At 51.1% G+C, this 23,566-nt stretch overlaps 1 protein-coding gene across 5 annotated transcripts in view; it reads right to left on the bottom strand.

Annotated features, from left to right (window-relative positions):
* Nucleotides 1-23,566, bottom strand: part of LOC122369347 (neurexin-1-like) — a 64,667-nt gene that overhangs the window by 8,207 nt on the left and 32,894 nt on the right. For 4 of the 5 annotated variants that reach the window (XM_043344029.1, XM_043344025.1, XM_043344026.1 and 1 more), the window contains 11 exons: nucleotides 20,153-20,203; nucleotides 17,295-17,399; nucleotides 11,438-11,630; nucleotides 10,446-10,637; nucleotides 8,629-8,775; nucleotides 7,969-8,082; nucleotides 6,022-6,122; nucleotides 4,142-4,250; nucleotides 1,755-2,351; nucleotides 1,064-1,222; nucleotides 678-797 (listed from right to left, as the gene is read on the bottom strand). In XM_043344029.1, the coding sequence (XP_043199964.1) occupies nucleotides 678-797; nucleotides 1,064-1,222; nucleotides 1,755-2,351; nucleotides 4,142-4,250; nucleotides 6,022-6,122; nucleotides 7,969-8,082; nucleotides 8,629-8,775; nucleotides 10,446-10,637; nucleotides 11,438-11,630; nucleotides 17,295-17,399; nucleotides 20,153-20,203 (1,888 nt within the window). The remainder of the gene's footprint in view (nucleotides 1-677; nucleotides 798-1,063; nucleotides 1,223-1,754; nucleotides 2,352-4,141; nucleotides 4,251-6,021; nucleotides 6,123-7,968; nucleotides 8,083-8,628; nucleotides 8,776-10,445; nucleotides 10,638-11,437; nucleotides 11,631-17,294; nucleotides 17,400-20,152; nucleotides 20,204-23,566) is intronic. The other variant, XM_043344027.1, reaches the window with a different exon arrangement.

Below are 23,566 nucleotides of genomic sequence, written 5' to 3' on the forward strand. Positions count from 1 at the left end.
GGTTGAGCAGAGCTAAGCCAAGATCCTGGCCACATCACATGATCGGGAAATTCCACGGCTGCACTATGAGCTAGGATTGAACGTGGCCCATTGACGGTTGATTTATGCGTGCCATTTCAGATCGATACCTACCTAACTAATTGATGTACATTTATGCGAATGCCCTTTAGCTGCTGCTGGCACATCTTTCATCATTTTGGAATGAATATGAATGCCGGTGGACTCTTACATATGCATGAGTTTGCTTGAGGCTCCTGTTGAGGAGGTCCCGCGAACCGCCGCCGCACCTCAAGCCAACCGTACCGGCACGCAGAGTAAGTTTAAAAACCCGCCACCAGATGGCAGCAGGGGTGGGCGCCTGAATTTAGGCTGTACCGCAGCGCTTCTCATACCGACGGTACAGCATGCGCCAGGCGCCGAATTGGTGGTGGAAACAACAGAGGGTAGTGATCATTTTTTAGATGGTATTTCATGAGCGTTTTGTTTTCGCTTGATGTTGAGCTTTGCTACTCCAGCGAATAAATATCATTAGAATTATGGGCATTGTAAGTTCTTAGAGTAGGTACGCTACATGCTAAGAAAGGACAAGGTCTCGAAATCATCAATTCTGTTCTATTACATTTTTACCTGATCTGGCTTTTCGACTGGCTAATTAACAAATATGTATACTGTGTTACCTTCGGTACATCGCAGTCCGACGAACGATGTTAGCGTGCAGTCGCAGGTGAACGAGTTCCACTCCTGCTTACAGATGCCGCCGTTCTTACACGAGTCCGGCGAACAGAACGAGTCCGGGCCTGGGGAAAGATATCATAACAACTGATGTCAAGTAAGAACATTCGATACTCAATGGTAACATTCTTTCAAAAAAATGTAAAAATAACGTTTTTTAATATAGGTGCGAGCCTTTGCGTTGTATGACCTTATTCATTTACTGCGTGAGAGAATGCCCTAAGACTGTTTCTGCACTATTGCTAGTTGTTACATATGATCATTTTGAAAGGTCAAGGCTGAAGTATAAATCTGTCCGTCTGCCCCGTCCAGCCGGTTTCACGGTACGTACCGACGCAGCCGGCCACCACGGACGTGCTGGGTATGATGGGGTGTCGCACCAGGTCGGGCGTCTCTCCTCCCAGCGTCAGACTGGCCAGACAGCCCTTGTAGCCAAAGTGCGACTGTATCTCCGGCGGGAGTTGACTGTACATTTCGGTCGGAACGCCGCCTGTGGATGTGGCCAGGGGCGTCAGTAGGACGTTTTCACGGCTGCAAAAAGACAGCGGATGAGTCGCTCCATTCACGGCGAAAACAGGATAAAGCCTTGACCCTGCGCCGGATCAACAAAGTCGTTCAGGGTGTCGTTAAGAACGTCGGTCGACTCTCGGCGTTATTTTAGTGCCGCCTGATTCATTGTCGTGCCAGCACGCCTGTCAGTAGATCCATTGAGGCATCGTAAAGACGTGAAGGTCTCATTGAGAAAGCACATAACGGGGTAATCAAAATACGTCAACGCCTTCTCTTCAAAACAGGAGCGCAAAATAGGCACTCGTGTGACGTTTATGAAGGTATTTGGGTGGGAAATGATTGTGATTGGGAAATGATTTTCACTCTTGCATCAAAGTGAGGCATACGATATAACTACGTCCTAACACAGAGAGAACATTGCTGCGGGCACAACACCGAGTTGAGGTTATAAGCAACACAAACTCACAGCGCATTTCCCCTCCCATTTCCCTCCAGTGTATCGCATGTCTCACCGATATAGAGTCGGCCCTTGAGGTTAAGGTTCTCGTTCAGTCCGATGCTGGTGACGGTGGACGTGTGGTCGTCCACCATCAGCGTGTGTGTGCGCGAGTTGGGCCGTCCGATGGCCACCGAGTGCCAGCTGTAGTCGTTGAGCGCGCTGAACTGGTTGTTGTCGGTGACACTGACGGCGCCGTCGCCCAGGTTGAACACGTAGTAGAGCCGACCGTCCACCAGCTCGACAGCGATGAAGTCCTGTCCGCTGCCGCCGTTATAGAGCAGCAGGCCGGTGGGTTCGCGGGTGCGGAACTGGAAGTGGATGTCGACTGTGGTGTGTGCGCGCAGCTGGCGCAGTGCCACGTACGAGTAGCGCGACTGAAAGGTGACCGGTCGGCGCAGCGCCGGCTGCCGGCGGCCGAACCGTGCGCCGCCCTGGGTGTCGTTGAGACGACCCTGGCGCACCAGGGCCAGCACCGGCTGCCCGTTCAGGTAGAAGTGCTGCAGCTGGCCCACCAGATTCGGCGCTCCGAACGCGCCCGTCGAGGACGGCGAGACGGCGCCGATGTAGAGGAACTTGGTGCGCAGCCGAGACACGCCCGGCTCCAGGGCCTCTGTTGGAGAGAGGGGGAGGGGAGCAGCGTCACTAGTTGTCGATGAGTGGAGACGAGAGGGAGAGAGATCCCCTCATAGCCATGAAAATGTTAACTAAATGCGTAATTTATAGTGAATGTCATTCATTTTTACCAAATAGTTATCAAGAGAGTCGTAAGCATTCATATTTTCTGCAACGATTCTACCGAGCTTTCTACGAGTATTGAGTCGAAGCAAAGGTAACATTAAACCATCTTTATTGCAGCCGCCCACGGTTACAAATGCGATATTAAATCTGCACATTACTGCTTGGAGAGCGATGTGACTCGGGTGGGTGCCGCATCGACCGCCTGATGAAACAGTCTGGTCGGTGACAACCCTGCCCTGCGCCCTTCCGCCACCCTCCCTGCCCTCCCGTGTGCTTCAATCATGCGGAACGCAGCGTTTTCTGCGTCAGTTGAAGCGTGGCCGTTATGAGTTCGGCAGCGGATACTTTGTCGGCTGTGAGGCGACTCTGGCTACTGTTCTGACAGAACTGTTCGGAGGTGAGATGAAGTTGACCCAACTTTGGGAGCACGGTGCGCGGAGCCCGGTCAAATCCCGAGAAAAAAAAATATGACGGGCGGATGGAGAAATTGGTCGCCTCTCGGGTATCACGCTTAAAATGCGAGATTTTAAGGCACGACCTTCTCTCATCTAAATGTCCGAGATTATATATTTCATTCGTGCGAGTATCCGTTGTGTCGATTTTGGGCAAAAATTACCGTCTGTCTCCCATCCTTCCCTGGACCGACGGAGGTGTCTCCCGGACCCACTGAGCTCACCACGTTCCCTCGGCTGTCTGATCCGACGGCCGCCGGCTGGGGGGCAGCCGGAGATGCAGATGGCAGAGCCGTGCCATGGTTTATTCATGGCGCAGATCACCACCAGAAACTTTGAGAAACCACCGCGATAAGCCCGCGGCGGCTTCCCCCGCGAAGTATCTGGTGGACACCGCCGCCGGCGGATGGAGGAAAAGTGCCACTATGATAGCGTCGGTAGCATGATTACCAGCGACGAGATTCTTTAACGATCGCGCTTGAGGCCAGCCTCCGGCTCCAGTTACGACGGTTGGTTGGATAAAAGAGATCCTTGAGAATCGTGGAAGGAGGATGAGTGGTGGAGGAGGGCGGCGAAGTGAAGTAAATAAGGAAATAGAGAAACTCTATTCAGTGTTGTCGTGGCTTCGGAAATCACAAAACCAACCAGAAATGCAGAAATGCTCGCCGTCTTTTATGTTCGAAAGCTTGTCTAGAAAAGCTAAAAAGTGATTGACCAAAACGATTACCTTTTATAAAGAAGAATCCGATGACCGTAATCACATTTTTATAAACTAACACCCAAACCCTTTCTAGTATTTATCCCATTGATGCCTCTTGGCAGCGAAGGCTTGCACTGTGCGCAACCACGCACTTAAGCCGGATGGTGGCGAGTCGCCAGCCGCGCCGAAAGCGCCATTTCATGCAAATTAGCCAGCAGGCGCCAGCCGTATACAAGAGCCTCGTCCGGCGGATATTTCCACTAACTAGTCTGCAGTGCACCAGAACAACCGCAGAGCCCCGAACAGACGACAGAGAGGGCTCGGTGTGGGGCTGATTATAGAGAGTGGATTGGTGTGTGTGGGGGGGGGGGGGGGGGGCTATAGACGGGTTGGAATGAAACGTGACTGTGTGGATTGGGGATGGATGTGTACAAAAGGACAATGGAAAACTACACAGGATCAGACTGTTCTCTGAGTTGGATGTTGTGCTGGAAACTGAACGGAGCTTACCGTTTCTGGGTTGTTCGTTGTCGATGAAGATTTGAATGTCTCGGTTGCGCCGTTTGACCATCACGCGATGCCACTGGTTATCGTTGAGTGACTGGCCTTCGTGAAATTGCTGTAGAAGAAAGAGAAATCAGTCAAATGTAAATGTTGGACAAGCAAAACAATTGACGAACCATCAAGAACTGTGGGCGTGAAAATACAGTAGTAAACAGCTCAGCAGATGACTTGCTGCCTCGCGACTGTAGATGGCCGACAGTAAACGTAACTTTTTACCTGTTCCGTATATTGGTATTTTTCGCGTATAATCAGAATTCAGAACTATTCTAGAAACAAAAGTTACATACCAATTACCAATAAACCATAAATAATGTTTTCATATTTTTAAAGACAACCGGACACTGGAAATGCGTCGCATGCAGCAAATAAGTCACTATCACCGGTACTATGCAATCATCCGTGATTATATGCGACGAAAACAAACGAATTAGCGCACATCCACCGGTCATTGTGACCCATCGGCCGTCCACTCCACGACAGCAAACACCATTCGCAAAGGGATTAGAGGACGTCATTATCAGACTTGATTACACTAATCAGCATATTTCATACCGCTTAGACTTTTGCGCACAAGCGCAGGGCTCTTACAATCTCGGTCATCTGCGAATCGATTCATCCTAATCTCTCCGTTTGACCGCAGCCATTTCGCCTCGGGGTATTGCCGACAGTGGAGCGGCCGACGACTGGAACGGGATCGATGGGGCCGGCAGGGGTCATAGCCCCGGCACGTGCCGCCCGGCAGAGGGCGGGGGGGGAGGTCTGGTGCGGTCCGTCGAGCTGGCGAACCGCTGTCTTATTTTCTCCGTATTGGTCTGGGGGCAGATCTGGTGTGGCCTTATATGAGCACGTCTTTCTAGGTTGGTCTTTGTAGTATGGTATGCACTGGACTGGTTCGAGTTTAGTTAGGTATATAATATAATAGTATGGTCTCTTTTGGTTCCCATATAATCCTGCCGGTTGGGTGATGACCATGTTTTTCGAGTTTATTATTTTTGCTACCCGCATGACAGGACGTATGGTGCAATGCATTTTGAAACAAATCATTGTGATAATATTACATTTCTGACATGACTATGCCCATTGAGGATTAGCGTGTCATTTTGTCTCAATCCCCATTGCACGAATGACATGCCTATAAGCTGCTTATGGGCTTCTGAGTACTGTTTGATCCGTTGCAAGTTTGAACAAAGAACATGCAAGACAAACAAATAAATATCTGAAGTTGACAGGGTAGTAAATCAATATCGAGACTGGCGACAGCTCCCTGCACCGTGTTACTTTCGACCCCCGTTTTCCCACACCCTCGCGGTCATTGGTCTTCGGTGCCAGTCGTCGGTCATGTTCTGGCATGACGGGTGTCATCTGTTACCCAGCGTTGCGCTTATTAGACTTGTGTAATTCGTTCTGAGACTTTTTGTTATACGTGTTGAATGAAAAGGTGTTTCGATAAGCTTATTCCTGCTGCTTTTCTGCGGTCAGTTATCTCGTGAATAATCCTTAAAAAAATATTAAGTCTTGGTGATGTATGATATCGCTGAAGCGCTTAAAAAGTGATTTAAGGACACGAATTATTCGGTGCTACATCATCTTAGCCACTCATTTGTGCCAGGAATTTCATTTTACGCTATTATGCTTGGAATGTCTTCATAACCCACGGGAAGAATTCGTGTCTAGGCCAAAGCAAGCTACCAACATTCTAAAAATAGGACAGAAGGAGGACTAAGAATGATTCCTCATAAATACATTCTTTAAGTCATTTTGGTATCGCCAGCGTCCATTCACCCCCAAATCCACTGTGTGAGGACTGTGGCGCGGTGACGACTCACCTTATAAGTGTCCTCAATGCGGAGGGAGAGCCGGATCCTTCCTCCGCTCAGCGCCAGCTCCACACGGTCCGAGTTACCGGCCGTGGTGGCGAACAGCAGACCTGAGGAGAACCCGGGGCCTGTGAGAACTGCGTGAGACCTGAGGGCAGGGAAGGGGTCTGTGAGACCTGAGGGACAGGGCAGGGGTCTGTGAGACCTGAGGGACAGGGGAGGGGTCTGTGAGACTTGAGGGACAGGGGAGGGGTCTGTGAGACCTGGTCCAGCCAACCTTAGCGCCAGCTCCACACGGTCCGAGTTACCGGCCGTGGTGGCCAACAGCAGACCTGAGGAGAACCCGGGGCCTGTGAGAACTGCGTGAGACCTGAGATCAGGGGAGGGGTCTGTGAGACCTGAGGGACAGGGGAGGGGTCTGTGAGACCTGGTCCAGCCAATCTCAGCGCCAGCTCCACACGGTCCGAGTTACCGGCCGTGGTGGCCAACAGCAGACCTGAGGGACAGGGGTGTCACCTGTGATACCTCAGGTACAGGAGTGGAGACTGTGAGACCTGTCCCAGCCAACCTTAGCGCCAGCTCCACACGGTCCGAGTTACCGGCCGTGGTGGCGAACAGCAGACCTGAGGGACAGGGGTGTCACCTGTGATACCTCAGGTACAGGAGTGGAGACTGTGAGATCTGAGGGACAGGAGCGGAGACTGTGAGACCTGAGGGACAGGGGCGGGGCCTGTGAGACCTGAGGGTTGGGCCTGCGATACCTGAGCGACATGAGGCGGGACCAGTGAGAGCTGCTCAAACCCCAGCGCCAGCTTCACACAGTTTGAGTTACCAACCATGGTAGCGAACAGCAGGCATGAAGGGCAGGAGGCGGGGCCTGTGAGGTCTTCTCACTGGGTGATTAAGAGCAGACCCGAGGGACCTGTCGGCTATAAGGTCGTTCTCATCAACTTGCTCATACTATGTTTTTGTAAGACACCTTGGTGTTGTTATCTTCCAATCCTCGAGCTGTGTAATTTTCGGATCGCGACAATATAACTTATTCTCTCATCTGAGGTCATTGCCACGCCCCAGCTACCCCACTACCTCCCCCCGCATCCCCCCGCCCCGGGGAGGTCGGGAGCACAGCTCGTTATCTGCCTCTCTCTCGGAGCACACTCCAGTCGATGGTGCTGGGGGCACAGCTGGTGCCGACCGGGCCGGTCGTAAACCCCGGCTGTGTCAGCACTAAAACTCCGCAGATAAAACGGCTCACCATGATTGAGCGCGTAAAGCAAAATAGTGCCGGACGTGCTCTCATGACTGAATGGCTATAGAAACTATCGGTTCGTTGATGGATCCAACATCCGAAGCCATTTTCATCAACCTCGCTTGGTTTTAGCAAATCGATCGAATAATTGATTTCCGAACTTTTCAGATTTGTTGTCGCCCAGTGACCGGAAGATTCCCGTTCAAACTAGCAGTGGCAGGCGCGAGCCCACTAAGTGCGGTCAGTGAGTCCAACTATCAGTGTAACGGCACAGCACGCGGTCCGGCCGACCGGCGACAGGGCCACTAATGGGGCCCGCTCAGCCGAGCCGCAGCCGGTCGGCCAGCTAATGACCCGGGTCGTGGGGCGCGACTGAAACCTGACGACCTGGCGCACCGGCGGCCATCGGCAGATTTCCGAACTTATTGAGTTGGCGAGTGACGTCGTCATAGGGAGTCCAGTGGTTCATGATATGATACTTGGCATTGGCTTGGATGGTATGATTGAATAAAACGATAAATAGCTAATGTTGAAATGCGTTGCAACAATGAAATAAGTTATTTTGTCTTAAAAGTATTCCTCTGAACCGCACAAACTCGATCGTTAAACGCATTGCTATGTGCTACATCAGGATGAGCTGCCACCCGGCTGCAGCTGGTCAGCGCATATCGTGAAGGGGACGTCACGACATTGCACCACCCGCTTACCTGACGGCCGCAGTGTCTTGAAGCGCAGCGTGATGTCGTCTGCCTCGGTGTGCTGTTCGCGCTGCAGCGGCACGATCATGTGCTGGGTGCCGTCGAAGCTGACCGTGGTCGCCTCTGCGGCAGGAGGCGGGACTCGTTTACCATGTGACCCGCCCCGGCGTCCCTGCGTGACCTCTCGGCCGGACGGAATTGACTGGGCTAGGGCTGCGACCCGGCCGAAGGCGTGATAGAATTACAGCGACCAACTTTTTAAATGAAGCTTAACTTTGGGACGGTCTGTATTCAGATGAGCTGCTATATTACACAGCACAGAAAATTCTTTAAGTTTAGTGAAGCGAGATGAAACTTGGTGAAAGATTGCGAATTGATGCTCTGAGAGAAAATAATGAAAAATGTTTGATTTTTGCACACCAGAACAAAAGCCTCTGAATGTGGCTGTCGTAATCAGCTTCAGTCAACTCCCATCCGGAGGTGTACCATATAAAACGTCAATCAAACGACTCGAGCATAGACCTACAATATCGCAGTAGAAATATGACGCAACCTCAATGAAGTTATGGCGAGAGATGCTCTTGCACAATGACAATGACGTCATGTTTACTTTCCTTTGTAATTATGACTCTGTTGACTGCTTACCATTTACAGTCATTTATTATTTACCTTCAGTGCACGTTTTTCCTGTGAAGCTGGTGAAGGTGCAGTCACACATGAACCTGTTCCAGCCATTGGAGCAGGGTGCGCCGTTCATACACGGCTGCGAGTCACACGACGGCGGTCCCGAGTGACACTCGGTCAGAATCGACCCTCCTGTGGGCGGGAGAGGGGCGGGGGAGGTCAGAATCGACCTCTCTGAGGGAGAGCGAGGGGCGAGGATGGTCAGAATTGATCCTGTGGACGGGAAAGGGAAGAGGGTGGTAAAATTCGATCCTCTTGTGCGCGGGCGAGGGACTAGGGAGATGAGAATCAATCCTTCTGTCGGTGGGAGCGGGGCGGGGGGGGGGGGGGCGATAGTGGTTTGAAGACTCGCAACTGGTCATTGGTTAGCGCGCACATGTTCACAGACCCAAAGTTGTATCAGCATGTTATTGTTGATTAAAAATGACTAATAGCTGTAGGCAGACACCGTAAATATTGTAATAACTTGGAGTTATGTGCCACAAGTTCTCCGTGAATCATCTGTCACGCTACAGTCTGGGCAGAATGGAACACATGTTTCTACCACATGCGACACATAGTTTCAGGATTAGAACAGTGACCTATGTCGACCTCTACTATATTTATGAAAATCGATTAAGTTTCTCTGAGAAATAAAGCATGTCATGAATTACTTCTTTAATCATCGACATCAGTTATTTAATGACGAACCAACCTTGTTTTTTGTCATTTACATAGATAACAGTAGAACACAGTTCTACTGTTACACAGTTCTACAGAACAGTTCTACAGAACACAGTTCTACTGTTATCTGTCATTTATAATTCTTATCGGTTACATCTGGAATATTACTGTGACATATGGTTATTTTGTACCCCTTGGCGTGATAAAAGTGCGGTCTTATTTGTATAACCTGATTCGTGGATATTTGTTTTCTGATGAGATATTCCTACTAGAAGAGTATTTAGAAAAGCTGAAACACCGTCACCATCCAGCTTCCCTACCCAAGACGTCTCCTCAGGTGGCTGTGTTGAAACACGTCGTCAAAGCCGTGTTCTCAGGCCACTCCACTCGCCCAGACGGGCCTTTCTCGGCGACAAGTCGTCGCCACAGATGGGCGTCACCCCCCTCAGTGGCATGCGAATCGAGCCGTGAAGCTTGTCATATCGGAGAATCGCGTCCGGCCAGCCTACCAAGTGGCCTCCGATCGCGCTGAGACTGCATACTAAGCGCAGTGCCACTCACTGGGCCGGAAATTGAATGGCCAAGACAGCGGGACATCAAGTCGCCGGCAAAGTCGTCTGATGACACGGCGCCGCGCGCGGAGCGCCAGGCCGGCAGAGGTCAAGGGTCACTCTCTGACGACCGTGTCGTGTGAGCTCGAACTGAAAGGCCCTCAGCTTTGCAGACGGTGCATTGGAAACGACCGACGTGGTCGCATGTTAAACAGCCATTTGGTTACGCTTCAAGAGCTGTTAGCAAACTATTGACGACTCAAGGGCAAATGCATGGGTGGTATTCCTTGAACTGCTGCATGTTTTCCGCTACCCGCGAGGCAGCGACTGACTCGCATACAACTTGTGACATCCGTTTAGTGTAACCAGCACGCGTACCTAAGTTTGAAACCAAACTTAAAGATTCAAATATATCCTTCCATGAACTCCTTACTCAACCCACAGTCTGTACGCTGGCGACCAAGACACTGCACGTGTCAAACTTCTGTACTACCGACCGCGACAAGTAGGTATGTTCTACATCGCACGAGACATACACTAGCCACTGCATAGTTCATTCATCGCGTCTCGTCGGCGCTATAAACTCACTGCTGTCCTGGCGACGCGCGTAGGTGGCCAAACCGATGACGGAGCCGTTGATGACCAGATCCCTCATGCAGCCGACGTAGCCTATTCTCCGCGTGCCCGACCACACCTGGGCCGGCACCGGCACCCGGTCGTAGTCGGCACCCAGACCGCCCACGTACAGCGTCCCGTCCAGGTCCAGACGGTTGTGCGTGCCTGGAACGGGCCGGAGTGGGGTGTTAGGGGGACGCGGTTGCCGGGAATCAATGCTGCACGGTAATGTATGTGCGACTGTGTGGTGGGGTGTCTCCGGTTCCACTTTTCGACTATAAAGTGATTGTTTATTGCTGACCTGGCATATAAAGGAGTGAGGGTGCTTTCTAGCGACAGACAGTCCATAAATTACCATGCAAATTATCAATACAATATGGCTTAGCCAATTAATTGCTTTTAATTATTTGCGGTTCATCGGAGTGGGTAACAGTAACGCCACAATATTAACCATGGGACCACATAGTGGCTCTTCCGACACCCGGGAGTGCTTGAAGGTACTCAAACCCCGTTGCTTGGGGGTACTCCGCGGCTCTTGAGTGTTTACGAGGGCGCCTGCCGTCGGCCTTATTCGGTGCTCCGGCGGCTGTGGGGCGCTCTTTGGAGGAAAGGCGGGGTATAGTGTGGCATGGATCGCCAGAGACCGCACTTCTGCCGAGGCGGTGGGTACTCTGGTGGTTCTTAGTTTGCACTGTTTCGGATCAAGGCTGCTGGTTGATAGAAAACTAGGTGGAAGGCTTTTGCAGTATACACTCTGGGTTCAAAGCTACTGCAACCACAATGGCGCTTAGAGGTGTCTTACTCTTTTTATATGCACCGAAGATAATTATCGAAACATCGCTATGCAAAGTAAAGTTAACTTCAAAGTTTTTCAACTGGCCGCGACTTTATAAGCCGTTGTCGTGGCGGTGCATCACAACTCACCATCAAATACCTGGCCGGGCGCGAAGTCCAGACCGACTGACCTGGTGTGACAAAGTCGGACGACGTGTCGTCCACGGTGACGCGCCCCTTGCGGCCGTCCCGGGAGACGCTGATCTGGTGCCAGAGGCCGTCGTCGACGCGTCGTTTGGTGGCCCGCACGCGCACAGAGCCCGAGCCCAGGTCGACGTGCAGCCAGACGTGGCCGGCCAGCAGCTCCAGGGCGAACATGTCGTCCTGCCGGCCGGGGGAAGGTGGGAGGGGTGAGGGGAGGCGTCAGGCGGGGGTGTCTTCTGGAGGCCAGCTATGCAGCTGTAGAATATTCTTATAGTACTCTGAACAGGATGTTCGACTAGGTGTAGCTCGGAGAAGTTATGCATTTATTATGTTCATTACAATGATACGTTTGCCTTTGGACTCGGTCTTTGGATGCATACCTACCAATCTAGCGCATGGAGACATGTTCATTGAACAGGAGCATATCATCAGGATTCCGTGACGCCTTGGTCACGTGACGCACTGCGTTCCCATATGGCTAAGCAAACAGTACTTACTCTTATTCAAGCATTTATACCGTGCAGATGCCGACGCGTATCGGTCGGATTGTAGCGGCGCGTCCCACTTGCGCTCTCGCCGATAGATGGCACTAGTAGTGAGCGCCTGAAGTTATGCTGTACCGCACGACACTGAAACCTTGCTGTGGCCCAGGCCGTCCACCGTTCATGCCTTGAAATGCGGCATGGTTTTTGATGGCAGAAGTCGAAAATGTTTTCCATTGAAATTTTAGATGGATTGATAATGTGCATTTAACGTTAATTTATGCAGTTATACGGTAGTAAAGTGCTCGTTACATACGTGCTTGCATGCATGATGAACTTTAAATGGTGCAGTTGATACGAGCCTAGTCGGTCTGGAAATGTGTCGAACTGAAATTTGCACTGAAAGGAAATGTCGGCACTTATCAGCTTAAAATGCATCTGGTTGTATCTAATCTGCAACCAGTTTCCGCTTTCACTAAAATTGAAACGAGATGCATCAAACCCACAATTCAGGTACAAGAAGGGGCAAAATCACACCACTATCTTAATCTGCAATGGCCCCTATCTCCCCTTCTGACTGAGCTAGAGAAACTCCAACGGTGAGAAGCCGTCAACAACTTTTCTAACGGTGAACAGTAGGGGTACCCATTTTTGGGTCAATTTTTCAAATTTTAGGTGGGGGTGGATTTTCCCATTATTTGGTCTATTCTGATTCCATCTGTGCCAAAAATAGTGAAATTAAACGATTTCTAGGGGTCGCGAATTCAAAATGAAAATGCCAGTTTTAGCGAAAAATCGACCAAATTAATGCTATTTTATTTTGGAACAAGGTTACCATGCTAACAGGTGGGAGTCAATTTTCCCATTATTTGGTCCATTCTGATTCCATCTGTGCCAAAAATAACGAAACCAAACTATTTCTAGAGGTCACGTATTCAAAATGAAAAGGTCAATTTTAGCGGAAAATCGACCAAATTAACATTATTTTATGTTGGGACAAAGTTACCATGCCAACGGTTTAGGGTCGATTTTATCATTATTTGCTCCGTTCTGGATCTAGCAGTGACAGAAATAACGATATCAGACCACTTTTAGGGATCGCGAGCTTGCATTGGAAGTTTTAATTTTACTTGGAAAAATGACTTCATATGAATGGATATAAATGCGCAAAGCCTGATTGTGTTGCAGTGGTATTCGACGTGCAGCGGTAAAAGAGAGCACCAAAAATATCATTTTGGTCAATGAACAGCATATGCTCATTTACACTCACTGTGGCTTAGACCGTCATTAGTACCTACATATATACAAGACCGTAACTCTTAGAACGACTGGCTATGTAGTCAGAGGGCTCAAATCAGTGATCGAAGCTTTCTCATTAGGACCATTTAGTTTTCAATGAGTCGTCTTATTCAGCAAAAGAAATGACTGAACCCCAGGACGTAAACAATGAATATTGACACAATCTGGGTGGGAGGGGCATTAAAAGCCGTTACGGATGTGACGATATAACTCGTGTGTCGTATTGTAACGGAAATATGGCATGAAGATCTTTAACGAGATGAAAACAGCACTGAAGCTATGCCGGTATGCATGACCTTTGCCAATTCGCTAGCCGACCTCCCCTATAGTCCCGGAGTTGCAGACACGGCTGAGGGAGGGGCGCAAGCTTTACACCACCGCGCCGTTGGGTGACTGCTGTATGAGTGTAGCTTTGCCCCTCTCCCACAAACACCCACACCCACATACAGACTTTTGTTTAGACTGTTGACATATTGTTAACTTGAGACAGGTGCAGATATCATGTCATGGAACTAGTGCCTGGTGATGGCCGCTGCCAGCAGCGTCCTTGCAAGATAACGGACCTTACGCTGCACTCTACATGCCCAGTCCAAACCCTCAAATGGTGCTGAACTGAAGTCGAATGGCATTGGCTAAAGCTGGAAATTAGGAAGGTGCCAAGTCTAAACGACTCAGCCAACTCCGAGGCAGATCCGTTTACTGACTCCTGGCATTGCCTGGGGGCCGACACATTGGGTGGGCTATGGACCTTAGGTGGCGGACCTAGTTCTCGTCTTCAGCTCTGCACGCACACTCTTTTATATGACGCCGCGTCCTGGTTACCACCATATACGGCCCATGCAGGATGAAAATCTTCTGCTTCATTAGGTTCTTCAGATTCATACGCCAATCACCTCAGATCACAAGTGATCTGTGCAAGGAGCAGTGAAAGGTCTTCGTCACTTATCAGCTATGCACGTATCAGCGCATGGCTAGTCGCCCGTGGTCGAAAATGCAAAGTCGTAAATGATGTGCAATGTGCATTGTATCGGAACCTCTTACACTTAAGACGTGTACTCGTATCCCCACTGAAGAAATGGAATAGTAGGTACATGGTTGGTAGGCATGGAAAGAATCGACGCTTTGGAGTTTATGTTTTTGGATTAGAAGCTGATATTTTTGGGTAGAACACCCAGAGTTATTCTACCTTGTCTCATACGTGTATTACATCGTAGCCGTCAGCGACAGTAGCGGTGGAACGCCTTCAATTAAGGGGGGCACTGCCGACTTTTGGTCCCATTCTTTCCAAGCAACGCCCCTAGGGCTAATGTTAAAATGCCAAAATCAAAGGGGGGCACGGTGCTCCGGTGCCCTCCCCGTTCCGCCGCCTGTGGTCAGCGATCAGGACGGCGTGTCTTGTGGAAGTATACGGTCAAAATGGTTTAATCGTTTTTGAATTACATGGTTTGAAGTCCATTCGGAGCCATAACCTGTGAGATGTATCCTGACCTAATTTGCGGAAACTTTAATTGTATGGACACAAAAAGCCTGTCATGAACTGAGATGTGGCAACTGAAACGTCATATTTAAGTTTGACCTCACAGGTCATCAAAGGTCACCAATACCAAAGGTCACCAAAGGTCACATGAAGGCAGAAGATATAAAAAATGATTACACGCCGACCAGAATGATACCAACAACAGGAGCAAAACATCACGGCGCTTTTCACCAAATGTTGCAATATCGACTTGTATTGATCGCTAGTAAGGCATTTAACCGGAACCACGTGATGGAGCACATCGATGTGGATGAAAAAGGAGCGCTCAATGACCCCTCTAACCGACTTTCGAAACAAAAAGTTTGCCTTTGGTGCGATTTACTATCAGCGTAAAATAGGCATATTTCTAGGTAAATACGCAAATTTCAATCTCAATTCGCGACCCCTAAACCACCTTTGATTTCAATATTTTTGGCATCATTGGAATCAGGAGCCGCGAAATAATGGGAAAAACCACCCCCACCCTCAAATTTCCAAAATCGGGAAAAATGGGTACCCCTAGTGAACAGCCATCCCAGACGGCATCATAGGTCGACTCGTCTGCGTTGCAGTCAGAATGGCGCGGACGCGCGCGCGCGCAAAATGACGAGCAAAATGGCGCCCTGAATGGCAACGGGAGCGGCACAGCAAATTGGACGAAAACCAGACTGACGTGCCGGGTGGAGCGCGGAGAAAAACATAGCAACAGCATTATCCCTCACGCCGAGCGGATGGACAAAAAAGGGTCGCGGCTGGTGTTATTACGGCCGGCCAATGCGGAACAGGCCTGACCACCCGATCGGCTGGTAATAACACTGAGCTGGTGATAAATTGCAAAGATTTTTCTTCCATTTATTGCTGAAAAGTGGCTCGTCCGACACGCCGTGTTAATAGTGCATGCTGCGGATGATTTGTTGCGACAATTCGTTCAGGCTAAGAGCTGATATTGATTTCGACAGGGCTCCGGGCAGCCACTTTGTTTCGACAGGTCCTACAATTCTTGAGGCAAATGTGAAAGTAAAACTGGGCTTTCCCACTCCCCGTGGTTTAAATGAAACGCACATTAGGCTTCCTAATGTGCTATTGATTGTCGGAGCCCGAGTGAAGTCGTAACATTTTCACTGGTAGGTGCGTGTGCCCCAGCTCAGCAGGACCGAGCAAAACACGCGGGCAGAGTCGGGGCGCTCCCTCCCGCCAGATTACCTCCTCTCCAGACGCAACCTCATCACGCCGGAAGCCAATGACGTCATTGGCTGTGGATGACGTCATCAGAGGCGAAATCACGTGGGCTGTGGGCGGGTGGCCTCGTGCTCCAGTATGGCACTTATGAATTATGCAATATGCGTGTTGTGACCTGCAAACAATTGTCTGATGTCTTTCATATATATGGTCTAGGAATTTTTACAGTGTGCTGCCAATCCAGTGGCATTACCTACAAAAAGGAACTATGACGCCTTTTGGCAAGTTATTACTTATTCGGCCCAAAATTGAACCTCCTTCGCCTGACGAAGTCCCAAATGGCCACTGTTACTGGTTCTTAGATTAGCTTGTGATTGCTTGGATCGTGTTTGTTATTGGTAGAATGTTGTAATTTGTATTCGAACGACTGAGAAGAAATAAATTTACTTCGTTGACTACTCAAACAATTCTGAATTATTATCTCGCATGTGAGAGACTAAATTTGATCTTGAATTAAATGGCATATTAACTGTGTAATATCTTCAATGATGCTATGTTATATAGCTTCCTGTTCAATTGAAAGAAAAATGATTTCTGGCTATGAATTGAACCGACTTAGGCCGGAGTAGATTCTATTGATCGCCATTTTGGTTATTTGAACATCAAATGTTTTGAAGCTCTCTTCCAGACTAGGCCGGAGACTTCCAGTTTGCGGTAAGCTGCCGCATTGGGCATCTGTGTATGTCTATTCACCATAAAAGCCATCAGTAGCGTCGTTGGGTTGATATGATCTGCGAACAGTATTGACCCGACCATCACTGCAGCTGCAAATGCACCAACTCATAGTTCTAGCAGAATTTATAACGCTGATGACTTGCTGACTTCATAGAGCGGGAGCCTGATTCTCAGTAGCAAACAGCGCCCATATATTCCATCATCTCCGGATGATGTTATTTCCTTCACTTGCTTTGCTCGTAGACACGCCGCTACACAACACCGAATGCATTGTTCCTATGGGCAGCTTGGTCATTGATCCTCTCTGGGTAACTGATTTGAAAACACTGTCCTTAATAACCTGCTTGGGGAGAAATCGCGTGGCTACAGATATAGTATATTCGCCGTCTTGCCAACGCTAACGAACCATGCTACACCCGTGGTACATATGTCCATTGGTAGGCAACTACTGGGCTGTGGAAATATCTGCTCGTTTTCCCGGCATATGTCGGAAATATGATACAGATGTGTCATTTGTTTGAACGAAACGAACATGTTATTCTAGCTTTCACAACTACTCCACGCCCACAATCATGCACCGCATGCCTTTATCAGCTCGGGAATGGTCGCGGCGGAGACAAGCTGATTTCCTACCATGTTGGGATCTCCTCTGTTGAACAGAATCAGCCCGTCTTCCTCGTTGGTGCGGATCTTGAGTGCTATCGAGCCCGTCTGTGTGGCCCTCCACGTCGGCAGAACCTGGCGGATTGACAGTCGGTACCGGGTCACGACACGAAACGGTACGGACAGGTCACGTGATAGGTCACCCAGGACGCAATCAGACAGAGCTGGTCACGCCCGCCAGTCACGTGATGTGATAGGACACACGTCACGTGTCCTTCCTGGAAGAGGTAAGCATTGTCAGATAGAACATTAGCAGCGGCACTGAGGCCGTGGTAAGGAAGGGATAATCACTCAGCTACTGGAGTTTCGATTTACATGACCTCGGCCTAAGATCGCTCGCTGACGGGAAATGCCGGGGTGCTGCAGTCACGTGCTCAGAGAAGGATCGTGGCGCAGCCCATCACGTAGACCTGCGTCGGTCACGTGGGCGATCAACAAAGCGGGCCGAGACGCGGGGTGAATGGTTGTTATGCCGAAATGGGAATGCCGCGAGCAGCTGGTGACCCCTTGAATAGGTCACGTGCGCTCGCTGCTCACGAGCTATCGCAAAAACGCCGTCAATGTGAGCGGCTCGGGCGTGTCTGTCACGTGATTTAGGGCGGCGCGGCCCGCGGAGGGCACGTGACCGGTCGACGGACTTCCATTGTTATTGATCCAATGATCCGTGTCGCGGGGCGGGGAGCAGCCACAGGGACAGTCATCTCTCTGTGGTCGCTACGGTGAACTGTGTTTAAATTCCTTGTTGGAGCTGCCGCAGCTTCTACCAGCATACACGGCCATCTCGGCTGGCCAGAGCTGAGCTTGACGCTCCGGCTCGAGTAGCTAGAATCAGTCCTGACATGAAGACAGTGGCATGACATTTTACATGGCTAGTGGCTGGCTAGCTTGGCTAGTGCAACACTAGAAAATTGTATTGCCGCATGGCATTAGCAAGAATGAGCATATGTTTTTATAACCATAAAGAAACCCAACATAACATATAGTTATAACGAGAATGTCCAGGCTTTTGGGGGATCGTAACATATTAGAAAAAAATAACCGAAGGTTTGTTGTCAATAGTTAAAACACTATTCGTTAGAATTGTGTTTTTCTATTGAAAAACAAATCTGAGTTCCCTGACAATTTGGCAAAAGTAGCTGTGACAGCCATTACCCCTACGATCAACCATTGCTTTACCGATGATCATCCACACATCAATGATCGCTTCTGTGCGCGATGGCACCTCTGGCGATACTGGCCGCTGTATCACGGTGCCGGATCAGCCGTCCGCGCGGCCGGCCCTCCAGGCCTGTCAGCCGAGAGCGGTTCAATTTCCGGACTGAGAGTCGGCCGTCTGCGGCGCTCCGGCCCCGCGGCGGAGTCGTAAATCGGGGCCGCTGTTTTCCTCGCGCCGCGCCGTAGACAGAGGGTATGAAACAGGCTATGGCTAGTCGTGGGGTGGAGATTTCGGCGGGTCGGGGTGCCTCCGCGTACAGCCAACGAACGGGTCGCCGGCGGCGGGCGCCTCTTCCCGCGTCACTTCTGGTGCTACTTCCGGCCCCACTTCCGGCCGACTTCCGGCACAGTTCCGGCGCCGGGTGTGATCGATACTGGGCTTCATTAGGCAGGCTGTCCCGGGGAGGACGGCGCGATCCCATCCCCTCGCCGGGCCGCACTGGCACCAGAGATGGCACGGGATGCTGGACGGGAAATGGCACGGAAAAAGTACCAGCTATGTCTCGGTATGAGCTCTGGAAATCGAAGACTTGGCATGATGAAGGTGCTGATGTGACCATGGCGATCGGGGGATGAGCAAATCGTTGGACATGGATGGCCTAGAACGTAACTGGAAATTATGCTGAGCTGTGTGGACATGTGCTAGGTTAATCTTCCTGTAAGATGCCCAGAATCGGACTTTTCTTGGGAATCATGGTCGGATCAATGCTACACAGTGTACAGCACGAGCAAGCAAATATCCAATGCCCCAAGACAAGTTAGGTAGATAGGCATTTGTTTTTGTTATCGCGTGACTGCTATGCTTATATGAACAACAGCGACAGCCCGAAGCATTATTCAGCTCAAGCCAGATTGTAAATGCAGTCACGTGTGTAAATGACATCACGTATTCCATTTATTCAGGGCACTGGCAGATGGGATGTTAAGGACAGTATTCACATGCGGGCGGAATGAGCACAATGAAGTTTCGAAAGTAAATGAAGGGGACGAAGACGTGCAAGTTCAGTAACATGATACCTCAATTACGCCGTTAAAAAGGTAAGCGATGCAGGGTCGAGCAGCTGGTTAAATGGCATAAGTATTTGCTGGTTAGGTTCAAGCGTTTCATAGCGGAGGGCAGCCACACATTAAGGCGAGGTCTGCAGGGTTTCTGTTAAACAAAGCTCGGAGCTGCTGCAGCCAGGGACACAGGGTGGACAAAAAGCGTCATCGACTGCACGATCGATATCCTTCCAGCAGAGCAGCAGCAGCAGAGGCAGCTGGGAATGACGTGAGGTCGGCTGGCCGGGCAGCGCAGGGCTAGCGGGGTGACAGGCGCAGTGGGTAAGCACTTCAGGGTTAGCTGGGTGGCAGGTCTGACGGGAAAGGGGTAAATACGGTGGAGGGTAAACATGTACCCGGTGGGTAAGGGTAAGCAGGGTTGCGGGGGTGGCAGGCGTCGTGGGTAAGGGTATGCAGGGTTAGCTGGGGTGGCAAGCCTGATGGGTATGGGGTAAGCACAGTTAGCAGGGTAAGAGGCCTAATGAGTAAGCAGGGTGGCCGGCGGGTGCAGCTGTATTCATGAAGGTCAAGGCTCACAGATAGACATAACGAGCGAGCACCCGACTCCTTACCAGGTTGGCCTCGGGCGTCAGCAGGCTGATTGGCACTGTTCTACTGTCCTCCTGGGCAAGCAAGAGAACGATAGTTTTACCGGCACGACCGACAACAGAAAGACACCTTATTAGTGCCACATCTATCAGCAAGAATGGCACGATTTTATCGTACCCGAAAGCAGCCGACTGTATACCTGAAATACCCTGTAAAAAAGGCACACTTCTGGCACCACGCGTAATACACTTGGTCCTTGGGTAAATGACAGGTAAAGGAATGTGCTTCCCGCTGCCAATTTGCCGCTCTTGGCGACTGGGCCACCCCCATTTGTCGTGTTTGTCAACCGGCTGTGCGTCCTCCCTCCCTCCCTCCCTCCCTCCCTCCCTCCCTCTCCCTCTCCCTCTCCCTCTCCCTCTCCCTTCTCCCTTCTCCCTCTCCCTCTCCGCTACCGTCGCCCTGTTGACACTGGGTGAGTCGCGGCACGACGTCCCGAGGGTACAGCGTAAATAGACAAATTGTGTGGCGGTACGCGGCGGCCGAGCGCTCCGGTGCCACCCGAGAGCTGCGACAGAGGTCCCTGCAGCGCGCTGTGTGCTCCAGTGTTAGCACGCTCTGCGCTGTGCAAACAGTAAGGCAGGAGGGTGTGACGCAACTCGCACGATTCTAAATAGGCTTCTCCCATGTAGGCTTCGTGTACGGTTCGCGTGTGAAGGTTTAACATTTTAGTAAATCCAGCTACGCTCGCGGGATTAGCAGCGAGGTGCTCAGCTCGACACTGGGAGCTGCAGCGGCTCTCTGCAGCTCGGCTCGGAGGTCGACTCAGGACGGACCGGCTGTCGGCCCATTACAGCTAATAGCTGCCGGTGCCGCCGGACCGTCCGTACCCCGGGGCTGAGAGGCTGTCCAACCGGGCCGGGCTGGCACAGCTCACCCTACCCCTTCCTTTCCCAGACAGATACCTGCAGCCCAGAGCTGGAGCGAGAGCGGTAAAGCGAGACCCGTGAATTATGATTTATCACTGCCATGTATCTTGGTGAAATCTAATAATTTTGAACATGATTTCTCGATCCATGCAATATCATTACAATGCATGAATGCTTGCCAGCTGCCATTAAATTGATTGTCTGGAGTGGCATAACCCTATAAGTACAGCAATTTTGTGGGTGAACTAAATCTATAATTTTGCACACGATTTCTCTCGTTTCTTCCGTGTCATTCACCTCTAGTCATATTTCCAAAAACCCACTTCCTGGTCTTACCAGCCCCGTTCGAGCCACCCGTAACACATAACCCAATGGTAGGCAGCAGCCTGACCTCAGAAGCCAATCAAATGCGTCAATCCAGCGAACAGGCAATCACATGCCAGAGCGGACCGGCGTCTCGCGGCGCGCGGCCCTCTGATCAGGACGTGCCGGTGCCGGTGCCGGCTGCGATAGCCGGTCGGCGCCGTATTCAGGAAGTCAGCCGTGGCCAGAGACGGCCGTCAGATGTCCCGCCACTGCTATATGAGCAATGTGTTTGTGCTGGCGAATGGAGTGCTTTGAACATTTCAGAGGCTGCCGATTTCTTGTTTCATTGTCCTTAGATGACCTACTGGATTAATAATTAGGTACATTTTTCTATGGAAGTTACTGCTCTATTTTGAAATTTTTCTTACGGTGAAGTGTGGTGGCACCCACATCCCAAAACTCATCTTCCTCCACCTTCGTATGTCTCCCGGCTGGGGCGCACTGCTAGCTGAAATCAGGATGAGACCCGCGTCTGCCGCCCAGACAGGGAGATCGATGTTGACTGGGTCTCCGGGACGCCGCGCGTCAGACCTAACGACGCTTATCGGCCTTCGGGAGGCCGCCACAACTTCACGTGTGTGCTATCGTCCGTACGACAGTGCCGATACCGAAATCCTGTCCTCGGTCGCGATTCATTGGGCGGGTATGGTATGGCCGCGCTGCAAGAATGGGAGCGGTGGTTTTGGAAGAGACTGTGTCACAGTGTGATGTGCTGTTGGAACTTGGAAGTCGTACATCAGGTCGTCGCCCATGTATAGACGCAGCGAGGAAAGCTGCAAGCTATTTAAACTGGGACCACTTTAAGGGCATCATACGCACTTGACCGACTATAGGACCTTTTTATAAGAAAATGTCATAGCTTAAATGTGAGCGACATCCCCTTCTGCGACTCGGTAGCTCACCACGCTAATGATGGACAGAAAAGAGTATCTTCAGCGGACAAGAGTACCTGAAGGGTCTGAGGACCATTGGCACCAGCCATTGCGCCCAGTCGAAGTGAAAGATGGCCCCACTGCACGGCCGTGGGAAAGGCACTGAGAGTTCAGCGGTCAGCGGCGGGTGATTGTGTAAAGCAGTTAACGAAACTAGGCCAGCGGAATCAGTGGCCGACAGAACTGGTAGAAAGCGCGGAGCTGTTGGGCAGCTAGGATTGCTGGGGCAGAGGGGTTCGGCCGTCACAAAGTTTGACGGCACCGCCACTATAGCGGGCCGGCGGCCGATGTCGATCGATGGGTCTCAGGCCGCACTGCTGCCGGCCCGGCCAGCGATCGAGTGAGGCAGGCTGAGGGGACGGAGACCGGCCCGGACCCGGCCCGGAGGTCACCGACCGACGTGACCCCGCTCTGCAGACGGCCCCGGGTGACTCAGCCGCACCGCCAACGGCCGCACCCCTCACAAGATCATGGATGGTCCGCCTTTGTTGGCGTTCTTTGTGACCGGGCGCTTCAGCAAATGTTCACTGAGCCTTTCACTGGCGGGCTCATCTCTCCTCCGCTGTCTGAGGTTGAGGGTTTGGAGATCATTTAACGAGCGCAGCTGCCATTGTAGAGGAAGAGCCACCTCAGCAGACCAATTACACAGGCGAGAGGCCGCAGCCGGGCCGGCGGACGCCTCTGGTCTCTCGCTGACAGTGTGGGGCATATTGTCTCGGCTCGGCAACACCTGCTCCTGTCGTATATATCGGCGACCATGGCCCGACGTGGGCGGCACTATACGAGCTCTGGCAGACAGGCGACCGCGGCAGGCGCCACGGAACAGCTCCGGCAGACAAGGGGGCACTGACAGACGTTGTGTGCTATGTGCTGGAGACCGGGTCCATCCAGGCCTCAGAGGGTGACCAGTGGGATAACCGTGATACTGCTGACTAAGGTGACGGGACAGCGAACGCTGGTCCACGTTTGTTGACGTGGCCGCATGGACTATTTGTTCCAGTTAAAGTGAATTACAGCGTCTGACAGCTTTGTAGCTTTCATGGTCATAGTCGACCGCGATGTAAGTGCATTTGTTGAGTCTGCTAATGGATTGATAATGCATTGCACCATGTTCTTTTACAATGGGATTGGATTACATGGCAGACGTATCATATCTGCAATTACAAATGTAACTGCCGTCTTGTAATTAACTTCTGGTAACTTTGGTAATAGT

The sequence above is a fragment of the Amphibalanus amphitrite genome, unplaced genomic scaffold (assembly GCF_019059575.1).
Source record: "Amphibalanus amphitrite isolate SeventyFive unplaced genomic scaffold, NRLGWU_Aamphi_draft 001027F_arrow, whole genome shotgun sequence".
NCBI lineage: Eukaryota > Metazoa > Arthropoda > Thecostraca > Balanomorpha > Balanidae > Amphibalanus > Amphibalanus amphitrite.